We start from the raw sequence: 17,929 nt of genomic DNA on the forward strand, positions 1-17,929 counted from the left end.
ATGGTCACCATATCAAAATTTATTTCCAATAGTATTTTAACCACCTTTGTGAATTTTATCTGTAAAGAATGTTTACTGACGTGTGCATGTGAGAATTTTAATCAAAGCGGGGGGGGGGGGCAGTATGTGCAAAGAGCAAGAACAAAACTGCAGTGCTAAGCCTGGAGTCGCACTGAACAAGCCTTTGCTGTTTTAGACCAGAACAAGACTTAATTTTTCTTTTTAACTGGGTGGGGGTGCACGTGCATGTGTGTGTGCACGAACAAATGCTGGGAACTTTTTGTTTGGCAGCCAGTCCTTAGAAACCACTGGGTAGGACATCTGCAAAGTACAAATGGCAAAAATAAAAATGTATTTAAAGAGAAACAGCAATGTTCTCCCAGCAGAGGATGCAAATAACTTGTTTTAACTTGGAGAGAGCTGTAGTCTGTTAGTGTTGGAAGATGATGACAGTGTGCTATGTAGCAGAGATTAGACGCATCAGATCCCCCGTGGAGAACTTTCCTAGGGCCTGGCAGAGCATTCATAACTCACTTTAATATGTAGTCTTGATGACTTGACTCAATTTGGCCTACTTGCTTGAGTAGCTTGGACCATATTAATAAGAGTTACAAGATCTGTAGAGTGAATGAAAGACACATTCCACCAACCAAAGAACGACATTTTCTTGAAATTAGGCTTGCATTTTGCTTTGTGCAAATCTTAAATGCTTCAGGTTCACCCATGATTTACACAAGTCGTTTGTAGATTAAATGAAAACAGACAACAAAAACAGGGTTTTGTAATGGATTCACAAGGAGCTCTTATTTTCAGCCTGCAGAAAGATGCAAAACTGGTTTTCTTTGCAGAACAATAGTGTACAATCAATTATCTAAGCATTTTTGTTGCTACTTTTTGCCCTTGAAAGAAAAGTCTAAGAACTGTTATACCTTGTGGTGAAACATACTTTAGTGAAGCAAGAAGTAATCTAAATCCAAAAAAAAATGTGTGCAGACCGTGGAAAAGTTAGCAAAAAAACCCCCAAAACATAAACTTTCTATTTTTTTTGGCAAAGAAAAAATATTTTAATAAAAAAATGAAAACCACCTGAAGAATGGGAGTTTCTGTACAATTACTAAGCTAACATGGCAATTCAATAAAACCTTATACCCTGCTGTCTTGACAGTATCTCTCAAATATTTCAGTTCAGGTATTGTTTCTGTAACACTATTGGCACAAATGGAGTTTTTCAGCCAAATAGGAAGGCCTAGACCTGACAAATAATCAAAGAGCTTTCAGAGTAGCAGTTTAAGCTCAGAGGCAGAACAACAAGGATAACAAGCTGAAGATGGGGGTAGGGAAGGTACTGGACTTCAACACGTGCGTTAAGGCTACTCCCAATCTACCTTATCATCATCTCCCAAAGCGTGGTGGGGAAGGGCACCCCCTGTCAGTGACATGGAAGATGTACATACAAAGATACAGAGAACGTATTGGCTACCCCAGGGGTGCCACAAGTAGCACAGGTAGCTTCTCTGTGTGATTCTTCATAGATCAAGAGGGAGCACAGTGGCAGAGAGGATAGGGGGCAGAAAGAAAAGCAAATTGGGCAGGGAGCACAGGGCTGGAAGCAGAAAGTGACACAACAGATCAGGCAGGGGAAGGAGATCCAAGTGGCGCACAGGGAAGGTGTGAGGCTAATTTGCAGTCTGCCTGTCCAAAAGGTTGATCCCCACTGAGCTACCCATTACTGAGTGCCTGTTAGCTGAGAGCCTGCTAATAGAAAACAGTGGCAATACACTGTAAATGGTTGCAGTTTATGTTGTGCCTTACAATTACATTATGATAATCTGCAGATAGTGTTGTACAGAGGAGAACAGAATCAGAAAGAAGAAACAACAGGCTGGCATTGATATCTGATCCTGTGTCTTGCTTCCAATATTCTTGTTTTATTCTTGTTTCAAAGTTATTTATTCATTTATTCATTTTTTAGAAATCACTTTCAGGTGCTTTGGGATTGTGCAGTATAAACCAGCATTTCTACTGTCACTTTTTAAATAACTTACCACAGATGTGTACAGTGCCTGAAGCCTAAACATTGAATGGTGCCAACAATGGAACTTTTAATTGATTTTTTTTTTCATTGTTCCAGCTAAGGGAAACATTAGAAGTACAGAGCATAAATGATCCCAAGCAAATTGGCTGCTGAAATTGTTTTTACTTTACTAATAGGATACCCTTAATAAATGCATCTTTCATGTGGTTGCTAACTTGAAAGTCTCAATGTCCCTGCAACTTTATGAATAACAATTGTAATGTGGTACCATAATTAGGGCAAGGAGGATGGCCATTCATTTAACAGTTCCTGTCCATGCAAAGCACCTGACACATTTAACCCACATCTACAGTATAGGAAAGGTCCTAACCACCAATATATTGGGCATTTTCATGGAGGCGTCTTTATTATATAATAACCTAGTGGATAAAACATTCAGCCTGTGGAAGATACCGATCAATGGGTATTTAAAACCATGTCTCCTATGCACCAGGAGCATGCCCCTTCTTGTTAGAACTAGGCTACTGGACACAAAATAATTCAAGGTGTAGACAGCCTGAGAGAGACAATGTGGTGATAGAGGTATTTTGGTGATGCTCCCTCCAACTATAAAGATTGGGAATTGGGAGCTAGTTAGAGAGAGACTCAAAGCCTGAAGAGGTTTATCTACTCCATAATAAAACTTGTTAGTTCTTCTTATTCACATATGCTTTGTTTACTGAACCTGATTATCTTTACACCATGTCACAAGTGACAAATGAGAATGAACTTGAAAGAATTTGAGTTCCAAACTCAAAAAGTTGGAAAGTGAGAGCAAAAGGAGCAATGCAGCTACATAGAAGAACGAGGACCTCTAAACTATAGTTCTGTACAGCAATAGTTCTAAGTAGAAGGATGGTTAGTCATGGAAGCATTGCAACCTCTACCTGCCTTTCTGTTCCTGGGCAATATAGCAGCGAATTAGCAGCATTCAGATAAAGGATTAAATGGTACAGGCACAGGGGCAGAAAAGAAAAAGTCAAATAACCTGTCTTCTTGAATACTGTTGGGGAGGATGCCCTGGTTGTTTCTAATGCCTTCACTTTCACAACAAATAAAGATCAAATATAAAATTAAGTGTAAAAGTCCAAATTTGAGAAGTACTGCGTACCAAAAAAGAATGAGATGCAGATTTTTTATGTGCAAACAAACGACACAATAATGTTCAGATCAGTATGTTACTGAATTAGAGAGGCTGAGTAAGAACTATCCTTTTGGGAACTTGAAGGAATTTTTTATTAGAGATTGGATTGTGTGTGGTATTGCAGACATCACAAGAAATGTTATTGTGTGAGGGAGACTTGTCCCTAAAAAAGATTCTCCAAATGTGCAGGGCAGCAGAAACTGTGAAGAACCACACTGCAAAGTCAAATGTACCAAAAGGGCTCATCTATGCAATAGGCATGAAAGAATGGGGCCAGAAAAAGCCACCCCATGGTGTCCTTGCCAAAGGAATGTGTCACTTGAGGTGAGAGTGAGCAAACAGCTACTTGTGCAGCAAATGTGGAAGGCAGTATAGTGCTGCATTTGGAAAACCATTTTGCCAAGAGCAGCAGACTCCAAACACAAAAACCTCAAGTGAATACAGCTGAAAGCATAGCAGATTAATTTATATAAATATGGCTGGATAAAACAAAATCAAAGAGAGGGACTGGGTTTTGTAAGTGGAACCACAAGGAACAATGATTGAATTTAAATCGGACAGTGTAGCTCAGGTTAATATTTTATCAGAGCATGACTATAGAAAATTAAAATTAGTCCAGCACATATCAAATTAACTGACTATTCAGGAACAAATACATAGGTGAAAGGAAGAGCCATTGCTACCGTCCAATATAAAAATGTATTCTGACTCCTATTTGATGTGGTACCTCAGGAGGTAACACTGGGTGCATCTAAACGTTGACTAAGTAGCTCTGCAGTAAAACATTGCTGTTGACACGTGTGCCAGTATTGGGATGCAGTAAATTAGTTCTGCTGTAGAATGGTACAGTACTGTTGCAGACCATACTATCCTATGGTGGAGTACTTATGGGTGCTGAAACGCATGTAGTTGGTGACAGGAGCTGGTTAAGGGTGCTAAAGTGTGAGGGCTGCCTGCCACCTAGCCCCACACTTCAGCAATCTCATGCCTCAGCCAGCCCCTCTGCTGCCTGATGCCACCACCTGGAACCCAGGGCTGACCCCCCTGTACCCTCTCCCAGCCCAGGGCTGCATGTTGCCTTAATGGCACATGTAGATGCACCCACTAATTTTAGGTCTGGCAGCTGGAGAGGCTCAATCTAGTTAAGCGTGCACTTGCATTGCAAATGCAGTTGATGCCTCTTGGCCATCACAGCCCAAATCAGACCACCTTCAGAAGAAACCCAGTGCTCCAAAACAGAAGAAACAACTAGACCCTTGCGGGAAGAAACACCTGCAGACACAAGTGCAAATACTACTGTGTAGAAACAGGGGCTGCCGCTGCAGCCTGTGGAGACTTCATCTGTTGAGACTGGGTGGAAAAGCTGCCGCCAAAACCAAAGCCAAGACCGCATCTGACCCTGTATTGAGCTGAGACGACAACACAACCTCCTGAGAGGCTCGCAGGGACTTTCGAGCTGCAGACAAGGGAGAGTGAGAGCGGTGCAGCCGGGCTGACCCTGGCCCTGCAGGGGTGCTGCGGTGTGGGCGCAGGGGCTTTGTTGCGCCAACAGCCTTGACAGCCTAAGGCGGCGCCTGCGCCTGGCGCCTCCCGCAACAAGGGCATTCCCAGAAGTGCTTTGGACTCTGCTCCCCGCCCTGGGGTCGCCAACTCTGAGTGACGCTATTCTGGGAGATTTTTTTTCTCCAACGTGATGTCATGTCATCCATTTCATTTTCTTAAAATATCCTTTCTTAAACTCCCGGATTGCTTTCAGCAGTCACGGGGAGGTGGATGCCGATTCCGGCAGGCTGCCGGCCCATCCGGGAGGGTTGGCAACCCTACCCCCCCGCCCTTGCTCCAAAAAGGACATCACCCTGAGCCACCCTTGGCCCCTGACGTGACGTCACTACTGCAGTACAACTTGATTCCGTCACTGCTGCTCAGCAAGAAGTCAGCCGGAAGCACTGCCGCCCCTCCCCAGCTGCGCTCTTCCCCTCCCGCAGTGCCGAGAAAACGCCGGGCGGGGCCGGACGCCGGGCCGCAGGGCCCCTTGCGGGGCATTGTGGGTCTTGGAGTCTTCCCTGCCCGCATCCGAGTCATAATTCGCATTTCCCAGGGTGCACTCAATAGGTCGCCGTCCGCGCCCCGGAGCGTTGTGGGACGTGTAGTTCTCTCATCTCCGGCCACTGTGAGGCTTCCAGGCCGGGTGAATTACAATTCCCAGCATGCCCCAGAGCCCCGCCTCCCGGCCGCGGGGCCTGCTGGGAAGCGTAGTCCTTCCGTGCCGCTAGACGGCGGGCGCTGCGGGGGGCGGACTCCACTTCCCAGCCTGCCCCGGGGTGGGCGGCAGGGGGGGAGGAGTGGATATAGGCGGGGAGGGTGGGGGCCGCTGGCTCAGTGCTGAGTCGGTGTCTCAGCGGCAGGGGTGCGACTTGTCGCTGCTTTGGTATGTCGGACTCGGGCGGCGGCCCCGGTGGGGGCGGCGAGGAGGGCGGCATGGAGGTGTCGGGCTCGGCAGTGCAGAACGTGGCCGACGTGTCGGTGCTGCAGAAGCACCTGCGCAAGCTGGTGCCGCTGCTGCTGGAGGACGGCGGCGAGGCGCCGGCCTCGCTGGAGGCGGCGCTGGAGGAGAAGGGCGCTGTAGAGCACATGCGCAAGTTCCTGTCCGACCCGCAGGTGCACACGGTGCTGGTGGAGCGCTCCACACTCAAAGGTAGGCGCGCCTCGGGCCCGCGGGGCGGGGCGGGGCGCCTCCCGGGAGGCGGAAGCTGCCGAGCTGTCAAGATGGCGGTGGCGGCTCCCAATCCTCCACCTCCCCCTTTCGCGAGGGGGCGGGGCCTCTGTCACCACGGCAACTCTCTTGGTGGGGGGGGGGCTGTCTGGCTCACGGGACGCCACGCTTCCGTCACCATGGCAACCCTCTGAGGGGCCTGTGTTCCCCTCCGGGTCCGCACTCCCCCCCGCGCTGTCACGGGCGGGGCAGCGGGGGGGAAGGGCGGGAGTGGGTCGCTGCCGCGATGCTGTCAGGCCCCACCCCCAGTGCGTGCCGGCCCGGCCCGGCCCGGCCCAGCGTGTGGCGCATGCGCCCTTCTGTCCGCTCTTCCCCCCCCTTTGTGTTCTCTTGGGGTGCGGTCCCCAGCCCCCACCCTGACTTGGAGCCATTCGCCTCTCCTGCAGGTGGAGGAAAGCAGGAGAGAGCAGGATGCCAGCCCCCCATTGGAGGGGGAGGATGAGGGAATTACACGCAGGCGTGCAAGCCTTACTGTGCCCAGGCAGCAGCAGATGCTGCGGGTGGGGGCCTGGTAGGTTCTTCTTGCAGGCCCCAGGCCCTCACTTGCCTTGCTGGGTTCTTTGTTTCAGGCTTTGCCTGTCGCCTGCCAGCATAAATCCTCTCTCTGCTGTGGGGCACAGCAAATGTGCCAAGCGCTAAAAGGCTGAGCCAGCAAACCAAACCCCAGTGGAAATGCTGTCCTCTTTCATTTCTAGCCCTTGTAAAAATAACTGGTTTCAACCGAGTTTCAACAGCTCGGGAGGTTAAACTAGAACACCCTCATTTTCTGGGTTTCACGTAGCCAGTTATCTCACAGTTGTAAAAATGCTTGGCTGTAAAATGCTATGACAGAGCAGTGAGGTTATTGCTGCATTTAGTTGCCTTCCAGCCTTGTCTGTGTTATGGAAATTTCTTGGGGTCCTTAGTAAGCTGTCTTTTCTCGGTCTCTAAAATTATTAACAGACCGTCCCAATTTAAATACTGTAATGTGTGAGTGGAGTCAGTGCCTAGAAAAAGAGTGTCTGTGTGAACAAGGCCAGTTGCACCAGTTATTCCAGAAGTTTCCCTGATGACACTAATTCCAGTTCTGGATATTTCCAGGGTATCCATCATTAGCTTAGGCTCTTCCCTAAAATTTGCCTTGGCAGAAGCACAGCCCTGTGCTGCATCTCAGTTCATATCGTGGGCACCTGGCACCACCTGCGTCTGGAGTGGGGGGCACCAGATCGCTGACTGGGGGAGGGGTCCCCCAGCGGCCGATCACCAAGCCAGTGGTGAAACCATAAGTGCAGTACGCTTCTGGTTCCCATCTAGTGCTTTTAGGGGGTGGTTCGCATGCAGCATAGGTATGTTTGCATGTCAGAGTGTTGGTTTATTTCTTAGTTGAGACACTAATATGTAATGGTATTGCTTTCAGAAATACTTTCTTTAGTAGTGGGATATTTGGCTTTTTATTTTTGACTAAACAGCAGTTGTATTGTCTATAGCTTACACTGCTTTTGTGGAAACCTTGCTTATGCAAATAGTGCGCAGTAAAGGAAACTAGCTAACCTGTTCTGTAATCGATTGATGTACTCTGAATGTCATCAAAAGTGCAGTAAATTCAGTAACTTGCAGGGTGGATTTGATTTAAATCAAATCTTTTTAAATCACGATTTCAATCACTGGTCAGGAAGCCTCGATTTTAATCATTACTTTTTGTAGAAAACAATGATTGCATTCTTGTTGTTTGGTATTCTTTATTGGTATAACGTCTTGAAACTTCTCACTTCTAGAGAGAGAGGCAAGAGCTTGACTGTGTGTACACAGATTTCCAGAGAGACAGTGGAGCTGGTGGGTGGGTAATCAGGTCTGTTATCTCTCATCTCCATATACTGCTATTAACAACATGAATGCCGCATGCCCCTGGATGCTGGCTGGAGCACACCGAGCTCCTGCGAGTGGCGGCAGCACTTTTAGCAGTGGGAGAGTGGCGGCAGCAAGCTCCCACAGGCAGCCACAGCGCTGTCAGCGGTAGTGGGGAGGTGGACCACCCACAGATGCTGCCGGCTGTGTCAGTGGTAGCCAGCAGCAATCGCAGACTGGCTGCAGATGCCACAGCGGGGTGGGGTGGGTGAGCAGTGACTGCCCACAGGCACTGCTAGCAGTGTCAATGGTGCCTTTTTGCTGGGGATATACATGCACCCCCTACACAACACCAATGGTTAGCAAGGGTGTTATCTCTTAGGGTTGGCATACTTTGGGGTTTTTCGGTATGTCCTCTTCTTTTTTTGGCCCCCTCTGCTGCGTCTCAGCAGGCTTTTAAAATAAGAGCAAATGTCTGGGTTTTTTGCTGCTCCTCTACTGTACTGGGCTGGCTGCTTGGAGCTGGGAGCAGTGGGCAAAGTGATTGGCTGTTGGGGGTCACATGCTCCTTGTGTGGGCCCTGGCAGGCCAGGTAAAGTGTGTGTGTGTAACAGGGGTCTGTGGGTCAGGAGTGTAGGGCTGGGAGGGCAAGGAGCTGTGGGTCAGGAGTGAGGAGTACCAGTGTGGCGGGGGGCTGTGGGTTGGGAGTAAGGGGAGGCAGGCCATATCACTGCCTCCCCCCTCCCCCCCCCCCCCAAACATATGCCTCTCCCAGGTATCCCCTTTTTTGATGCTGGAAATACAGTAGCCCTGTAATATCTCTGGAAACAATAAATCCCCTGTGCCTGAAGAAGGGCATTTGTGCCCAAAGGATTGCAAAGAACAATTTTGCTAACTGTTCAGTTGGTCTAATAAAAGATATTGGATCTACCCAAAGAAACTTGTCTGCCTATGATCTCTGGAAACACAAATGCACAGTTTGAGAATTGAAACTGCATCCCAGAGATGCTTAATAGGGTCTTCTAGACTGAGCACTGGGTCCCATTGGGTAGAGTGGCTTCCGTGAATCTTTAGTAATCTATAGGGGAGCCTTTGGGAACCCCATAAGATTGGGCCTCCAATATGGTCCATGGCCTGTTATGACCTATTTATAAAACTTCTAGAAAGTTGCATGAATATATTGTCTCAAACAGTATGTAATTAGAAATTATAATCCCTATTCCACGATGATATATTTGAGCTTTAAAATATCTTCAATTAAAACTACCTTCTTATAAGTTGGGTTTTTTTGTGTGTGTGTTTTTTTGTTTTTTGGTTGTTTTTTTTAAAGCATCCTAACAAAAATTTTTAATTTGGGGTGGGGGGGCATAATCATTGATTATCTTATCTACCCTGGTAACTTTTTTATTGTGTCCTTTTATTAAATGGAAGTCAGTGTCCCTTGATTCTGACTCCAGGAAAGGTTTTAGTTTGAGACTTCAAATTATTGTCTCTGTTCCCACTTGCCCCTTTGAATAGTGTCTTTGTCAATCTTTATTCCAGTACGCTTTCTAATCCAGCCCCTTTGGATGTTCCAGCAAATGTTCCTATTTTCCTCTTTGTTTTAAATCCAAAAAAGGTATTAAGACCCTATCTAACATAAGCTCTTACTGCTGTGGGCATTCTACAATACCAGGAGAAATGAAAGAAGTTCTTTCACTTGCTGATCATATGCCACAACCTAGAAGGCTTTGGATAGACATTTGGCCCTGTTTCTTCCCCTTGCAAATTCCTTACCTCTCATTCTTCCACCAGCGATGTTTTCTTTGTGGGAAAGCAGAGGAGTCTTTCCCCCATCTTGCCCTCCCCACCCCCAGGAAACCTAGTTATTGCCTGTATCATTTTCATCAAAACTGAACTCTTGTCCATTTTATTGAAAGCGGACCAAAGTAATCCTGAATGTTTGTGAGACTTTGTATTTTGGGCTAGCATTTAGATTTGAACTGCTAAGCATAAGTGTTGATACTGCAGTATCAGTTTCTAAAAATATATAAATTGTGCCCAGTGCAAGTCTGAATCTGGAGTTGCCTTTTGCCAAATTCCAGGAAGTCAGTCACTTCTGCTGCTGGCCTCTTCTTTGTCTAGAACCAGACAAAGGAGCATCCCTATTAAAAAAAAAAAAAAAAAAAAAAAAAAAAAAGCAGTCTTTTAAGTATTAATAGCCTATGTAGATTACTTTAAAATTGCCTCATTAAATATTCATTTAATGAACTTAAAACTGTCCGAGGTTATCAGTTTAATTTTGGTCAATTTCAGTAATAGGCAGACAGCTTTCATGCTTAAAATTATATGATTTTTAAGTGTGTTGGGAATGTAGCACAGTGTTTTTGGCCGGAAACATGTGCATGTGTATGCATGCGTGCACATGCATAGCTTCTCGCTTTCTTGACACTTCTGTTAGATAATGACAGTTGTCTTGTACAGTGATTTGAAAATAAAATAGTGCTGATAACTAATGTTGAAATGAGCTATGCTTTTAAGTGTAGCTTCAACCTAATTCTATCAGTGTACAGCATCTGTATGGAGCTCTACAGTGCCTAGCTTTAAAGAGGGACTCGCCCATGGTTGGGGCTCAGTACTATAAGTAAATGGCCTCTCAGTTTGCTCTAAAGGAGGGTGTTGGGGGGGGGGAAAACAGAACAAGTCTCCAATTCCTTGTGTGGGTGTGCATTCTTCACATGAAAATAGATTTGTGCTGCATTGCAGTGGTTTCAGTGCAGAAGTGCCAGCATCCACACAGTTACATCATTGTGTGAATCACCAGCTGAGTTACTGATTCTTCAGCGTTTCCTTTGTCTTGCCCTTTGTATTTCTGAGCTGCAGATTGATACTTTGTGTTCCCCTGCATGAAGAATGCAGTAAATAAATTTAGTTTAATTCAGTTTTGTAGCTTGTTTGGGACGGGGGGAGGGTTTTTGTTTTTAAGAGACCATTTGGAGATGCGTGGGGTGGGTGGAATATCAGTCTCCCTCTTGAAAATAGTATATGAGAAGTTTTATTGTACTTGGTAGTTTTACTGCTACAGCAGCTTGTATCGTATAGTGTATAGAATAAACTAATTGCTTCAGATTTAGCCTCCCTTATCTATAGCCTATCAACCCCAAAACAGCCTTTTGAGAGAGAGAGAGATGGCCCGCCCTCAAGTAGAGTTTTTAGTACTGGGTATGTTCTATCCTGCTTTGACAAGATCATGTTTATTTTATTTAGTTGCCTTTGGAATTTATACAAATCAGGAAATCTGTTTTAATTCTTAAAGCATGTCCAAGTAACAGTGTTTTAATAGCCTATGGCAACTGATATGTCAAATCACAAACTCAAAGCTTTATGGCACAAGGCAACATAATGGCAAGGTATGATGCTTTACACCAGTGGTTGTCAACCTCTTGGTTCTGCAGGCCAGATGAGTCTACAGGCTGGATTGGACCCTGATGGCCTGGTGCCACTCCCACCCTGCATGCCAAGATTAGGTCCTGGGGGCCCACCACCAACCCCTCCCAGCCTCACACACAGGGATTGGGCCCAGTGCTGCCTCCGCCTGGCCCTGCATGCTGGGATCAGGCACCAGATCGAGCGCAGAGGCCCAGGCCTGGGGCTTTTTCTGGAGCCAGAGATTTGGCAGCAGGGCAGTAGTACCACTGCTTCCCTGCCACCAAACTTCTGGACCTGTGAGGAGCCTGGCAGGCTGGATGCCATGGCACTGTGGACCAGCCCTTGGGCCAGAGTTTGTGCACCTCTGTTTAATGCTACTTTGATATGGGTACAGATAAGAGGCAGTAGAGTGGAGAGGAGTTCAGTAGGCAGCGAAGACCTGAGCAGGGTACAGGGCTTGGAGCAAATCGGCCTGTGCGGGGCCCTGGTCCCAGATGCGAGGAAGCTGGCGGTGGATTCAGCACCAGGGTTGGGGGAGGGGGGAGTGCCGAGTGGCTGGATGTGAAGCCAGCAGCAGTGTGAAATCACCACAGCTGCTGCACAGGGCCTGGGGCAGTCACCCCGATTTGAAGCCCCCCCTCCTCCCCCAATGGCCCTGTCAGTAGGCTTCTAAATTTTTGTGAAATGATTCTCATTAAAAACTTTATTTGCAGAGGATGTGGGAGATGAAGGAGAAGAAGAAAAAGAGTTCATTTCTTACAACATTAATACTGACATCCATTATGGTGTGAAGTCAAACAGGTGAGTGCGGTGAGTGCATGTTAGAACCCTGAAAAGCTAATCACTTAATTGCCAGGCTAATGTACAGCAGCCCTTCATAGTTAATTATCAGAGTGCTTGCCTGGAAGATACGGATTCACTTATACTGAGAGCTACTGTCTCAGTAAATATAAGCTTATCTCTGTTTTTCAGCTGCAGAATCTGATGGAAAACAAATGATTTGGAGGTGAAAAGCAGTTGATCTTGGCTGGAAATTACCAATTCCCAGTCCTGTGTTTAGCTAATACTGCTTGCCACCTTGGTTCTTGTATACAGTTAAAGTAGTAACTAGGCTAAATGACTAAAAACTTGGTAGTCTGAATGTTGTGGACCATTGCAGATATGTCTCCTGTTGCTTTTCCAGCATCATTGACTGAAAATCTTGGACATTTAAGTACCTGGTACCACTACAAAGTGGTAGGTCCTTTCAAATAGAAGTCTGGAGGTCATTATGTCTAGTCTTCAGCCAGTCAAGAGTCTAGGATGCTTTTGATTTAAAACCTGAAAGTAACTTTTTTTTGTTTAAATGTGTAAAATGTTGTTTTTTGCATCTTCCAAAAGTGTGCTTATTACATTAGTTAGATATGTTGAGCTAATGTGAACTAATGCTACTATAAATTAATTGCTGCAGTTTGGGATCACATGTTTAACTTCTCTTTGGTTACTCTACAGTTTGGCATTCATTAAGCGTACTCCAGTGATCGATGCAGACAAGCCAGTGTCCTCCCAATTGAGAGTGCTTACCCTCAGTGAAGATTCTCCTTATGAAACACTGCATTCTTTCATCAGCAATGCTGTTGCTCCCTTCTTCAAGTCCTACATCAGAGAGTCTGGCAAAGCTGACAGGTAATTGTTCTGTGATACAGATAGTAATCTTCCTGTGACAATCAAAGAATGGAACTGAAAATTAACACACAATTCAAAGTCAAGCAATTAGCAGAATTAATGAGGCTACAGACAGCTGAAAAAACAATTAAAGTTGTGTGAGTGCAAATTGTGCATGATTCTTTGTTCTTTCCTTCACTTACCTGTGTTCTTTCAGGGATGGTGATAAAATGGCTCCTTCAGTTGAGAAGAAAATTGCAGAGCTTGAAATGGGACTATTGCACTTGCAGCAGAACATTGAAATTCCAGAGATTAGTTTACTAATTCATCCAACTATCACTAATGTTGCCAAGCAGTGTTATGAACGTGGAGAAAAGCCAAAGGTTACAGACTTTGGTGAGAAAGTAGAAGATCCAACTTTCCTCAACCAGCTCCAGTCTGGAGTGAATCGCTGGATTAGAGAAATACAGAAGGTAAAAGTGCAGAAACAGCAAATATTTGATCATAACTTAGAAACTCCTGTCCTTTCAGCATCTGAAAGCATATAAAATAGTGGCATCTTAACGGTGTGAACTCTGTTGATCTGGGAGGAAACGCAACATAAGGCCAGACTTGCGGCCATTGAAAGTTAAGGTAGCCAAGCTACTAGCATACACAAGCTGAGAGAACCTAACCCGCATTCTCTGCTTTGGGATAGATTTCTTAAAAGTAAAAATTGGCTAGTAATTTAGTTGTTCTCTTTTGGGTCAGAAATGATTAAAATGAAACAAAACAGAATTACATTGAAAAATGTTTGCAATTACTACTACTGTGGATAAAAAAATTGTATGACACTGGTCCCTATTCCACTGCAGGGGTGGGGTCTTTACATTTTGAAGATAAGTATCAAAGTTCAATAACAATACATTTTAGCTGGAGTAGTACCATGTCTGAGTCCTTTGTTCTAAAATAGGTAAATAGTTACTATTGTTGAAACTATGGAGTTAAGCAGAAGTGATCTATGCTCATCCAGTAGGTGTCATGTACTCAAGAACATCAGGGTGTGCATATGTATTGTAGATATTGTAGTACTCGGGTATTATCCAGCTGAAGATGGAATACTGATTTTTTTTTCCCATGGTCATGAGGCTAAATTGATTTGATTATTTCTGCATGGGTACACTGAAGCACAGTGTGCGAAGTCATAGGTCTTCCTGCTTTACAAGAGCTGGCCTCAACAGAAAAATCATTCAGGGTCTAGGATTTGATTAGTGTACCCCCACCAAAGTCCTGTAAATATGGATGAGATTAGAGTTTCAGTCAAGATCTGTCATACAGGCTGACTTCTTAAACCAGATAAAAAGTAATGTGCTAAAAACTTCCTTTTTTCCACAGTAGCAGCAACTTCTATGGCTAAACATCCAAGTTAAGTCTGTCCTGTACAGATTTTTAGAATTTTTCACTTCCTTCATGTACCTCATATGCCAAAAGAAATGGTCTTTCCTTGGATGTCAGGTCATCTGGTTTGCTGGTTCTTACACATTCTTAATATTGTTGTTGCATTGCAGCATCTCCACCTGCACTCCTGTGTGTGTTGCAATAGCTTAGCGTAGAACAGAACTTTCCATTTTGCCATGCTGAACTATTGGGTGAAGCCTGGTGTGTGTATTTTCATGCAGGTTTATATTCTTGTTAATGAAGGCAGATGTTTCTACTACACAATTAACATTGCTTTCTTAATTTGATATCTTCAAGGTGACCAAATTAGATAGAGACCCTGCATCAGGCACTGCTTTGCAGGAAATCAGTTTCTGGCTGAACTTAGAACGTGCTTTGTACCGAATTCAGGAGAAACGTGAAAGTCCAGAAGTCCTCCTAACTCTAGACATCTTGAAGCATGGCAAACGTTTTCATGCTACTGTCAGTTTCGATACAGACACAGGTAAAAATTTGCCATGTACACTAACTTCTAAAGAATTTTACTTGAACTGATGTCAAGATACACTACCTAACCTTAGTCTACAGTATTTAGCATTTTTACATATATTGGCTTTTCACTGCTAAGTCTATTTGGACATTTAGTCAAAATCTCCTGCATTTACCTCTAGGTCTAAAACAGGCACTGGAAACCGTGAATGACTATAATCCACTGATGAAGGACTTTCCTCTGAATGACTTGTTATCTGCTACGGAATTGGACAAAATAAGGCAGGCACTTGTTGCAATATTCACACATCTGAGAAAAATCAGAAATACTAAGTACCCTATTCAAAGAGCACTGCGTCTAGTGGAGGCAATTTCAAGAGACCTGAGCTCTCAGCTCCTGAAAGTACTGGGAACCAGAAAACTGATGCATGTTGCCTACGAAGAGTTTGAAAAGGTATATTGGATACCTAATACAGTGGTAGCTAGTACAGTAAATCTATACAAAAATAACATTTTTGAGGTAGAACGTTTAGTGCCAGACGCATTCCAGTGTTAATCTTTTTGCAGGTTATGGTTGCATGTTTTGAAGTCTTCCAAACTTGGGATGATGAATATGAGAAACTACAAGTATTGCTGAGGGATATTGTGAAGAGGAAGAGAGAAGAGAACCTGAAGATGGTGTGGCGTATCAATCCTGCACACAGAAAGCTGCAGGCTCGTCTTGACCAAATGAGGAAATTCAGGCGTCAACATGAGCAGCTGAGAGCAGTTATCGTGAGAGTCTTAAGACCACAGGTACTGGTTCCCTCCTCCTTTTAAGTAGAACAACCTACTATAATTATTTACTACTAGTATTGGCTTAGTTTCTCACATGTTAATGAAAGTCTGTATGTAGACATAGTAGCCCCACTCACTAAATGTCTTTAATAGGGGGGGAAAAAAGGAATTTTACTTTTTAACTCCTTGACTACAGGAGTACTGAGGTCACATGCAAAACAACCATTAAGGTCTTAATAGAGTTTGTAAACTCACAACTCTATCAACTTACTATCACTGATATAAGTGGCTCGATGTGCTGTCTGAAGCGAGCTGAACCAGGGCCATCCCTTGTGGGGAACAAATTGGAGCAACCACCCCAGGCCTGCCACTTTGGGGGGGCCCCTGCAGAGTGGCCGCAGCTACTCTGTGCTACTGCCAGCTTCGCATCCAGCCACTTGGTGCCTCCAGCCCCTTGGCACCCGTCTCCGCCCCTCGTTGCCAAATCTACTGCCGGCTTCCTTGCATCTTAGAGTGGGGCCCCACACAGGCTGCTTTTTGCCCCAGGCCCTGCACCCTGCTTTGGTTCTCTCTGAGCTGAACAATACCACAAATTTAACTTGGGTCTTTAACCCCATATCAAACTATGCTAGAACCTTGAATTAACTGGTACTGTCTCTACATGCCAACATCAGGCTTTGAAAATGGTATAGATTTTCTCAAAACTTTTTCATTTTTAATCAGAACATTTTGTGATCTTCATCTCCACAGAAGTGGCAGTCTTCACATTGCTTATTCCTTTAACAATTTAACTTGTTTGTCTCCTAACTTTGTTAGTAAAGTTAGTGTTGGTGGGTGCACACTTCAGGGCTTTTATTCATAAACTAAGAAACAAGAGCTCTATATTAAAAATAAATAAATACATTGGATAGGACATGCACTATGAAGTTTGGATTGCTCCATGCTATGCTGGCAAATAACCATAGTACAGGTTGTAAGAATTTTGTTTTTTGGTAAGTAGTATATACTACCCAAATTTTATTAGCCCATCAAGGTTCTAAAGTATCTAGATGGTCCTAAGTATTTTGCTTTAAATATCAAACTAATTGTAGGTTTTATAAGATGCACATTAAAATCTGTGACTTAAAGATTGCTTAATCATGCATGTGTAAACTGAGTCCAGTAGTGCTTAATAAACTGATGTCTTTCTTTACGCAGGTCACTGCTGTTGCCCAACAGAATCAAGGAGAAGTTCCTGAACCTCAGGACATGAAAGTAGCAGAAGTTCTTTTTGATGCTGCTGATGCTAATGCCATTGAAGAAGTAAATCTTGCTTATGAGAATGTCAAGGAAGTAGATGGCTTGGATGTTTCCAAGGAAGGTACAGAAGCCTGGGAGGCTGCAATGAAGCGATATGATGAAAGAATCGATAGAGTTGAAACAAGAATCACTGCCCGTTTACGAGACCAGCTTGGCACAGCAAAGAACGCTAATGAAATGTTCAGAATCTTCTCTCGGTTCAATGCTTTGTTTGTCAGGCCTCACATTCGAGGTGCTATTCGTGAATATCAAACACAGTTGATCCAACGTGTAAAAGATGATATTGAGTCTCTTCATGATAAATTCAAGGTGCAATACCCACAAAGTCAAGCTTGTAAGATGAGTCATGTTCGTGACTTGCCTCCAGTTTCTGGGTCTATCATCTGGGCCAAACAGATTGACAGGCAACTGACAGCATACATGAAGCGTGTTGAAGATGTCCTTGGCAAAGGTTGGGAGAATCACGTTGAAGGTCAGAAGCTGAAGCAAGATGGAGATAGCTTCCGTATGAAGCTCAACACTCAAGAAATATTTGATGATTGGGCAAGGAAAGTTCAGCAGCGCAACCTTGGTGTGTCTGGCCGTATATTCACCATCGAAAGCACTCGTGTCAGGGGCCGAACAGGAAATGTCCTCAAACTAAAAGTCAACTTCCTTCCAGAAATAATCACTCTTTCGAAAGAAGTCCGCAACCTCAAATGGCTTGGATTTCGTGTTCCACTAGCAATTGTCAACAAAGCGCACCAGGCAAACCAGCTCTATCCCTTTGCTATTTCCCTCATCGAAAGTGTCCGCACATATGAACGGACCTGTGAGAAAGTGGAAGAACGTAACACTATCTCGCTTTTGGTTGCTGGTCTGAAGAAAGAAGTGCAGGCTTTGATTGCTGAAGGAATTGCACTGGTGTGGGAATCGTACAAACTTGATCCATACGTACAGCGTCTGGCAGAGACAGTATTCAACTTCCAAGAAAAGGTTTGTTCTGCTGATGTAACTCTATGTATAACAGTGAGGGTTAAGTTAAATATGCAACCCAAAGCATGTCAATCTTGGCTTGTATATTGCTCAGGACAGCAGCTAC

The 17,929-nt window shown here is 44.6% G+C and overlaps 1 protein-coding gene across 1 annotated transcript in view; it reads left to right on the plus strand.

Annotated features, from left to right (window-relative positions):
- Positions 1-5,610: 5,610 nt before the first annotated feature.
- Positions 5,611-17,929, plus strand: part of DYNC1H1 (dynein cytoplasmic 1 heavy chain 1) — a 62,431-nt gene continuing 50,112 nt past the window's right edge. The window contains exons 1-8 of the mRNA XM_090034044.1: positions 5,611-5,913; positions 11,937-12,024; positions 12,715-12,888; positions 13,085-13,340; positions 14,602-14,788; positions 14,955-15,226; positions 15,340-15,567; positions 16,747-17,823. Coding sequence (XP_089890170.1) covers positions 5,649-5,913; positions 11,937-12,024; positions 12,715-12,888; positions 13,085-13,340; positions 14,602-14,788; positions 14,955-15,226; positions 15,340-15,567; positions 16,747-17,823 — 2,547 coding nt within the window. The 5' untranslated portion in view covers positions 5,611-5,648. The remainder of the gene's footprint in view (positions 5,914-11,936; positions 12,025-12,714; positions 12,889-13,084; positions 13,341-14,601; positions 14,789-14,954; positions 15,227-15,339; positions 15,568-16,746; positions 17,824-17,929) is intronic.

This window comes from Crocodylus siamensis, chromosome 2 (genome assembly GCF_052110815.1).
Source record: "Crocodylus siamensis isolate JL-2025a chromosome 2, ASM5211081v1, whole genome shotgun sequence".
Lineage (NCBI taxonomy): Eukaryota > Metazoa > Chordata > Crocodylia > Crocodylidae > Crocodylus > Crocodylus siamensis.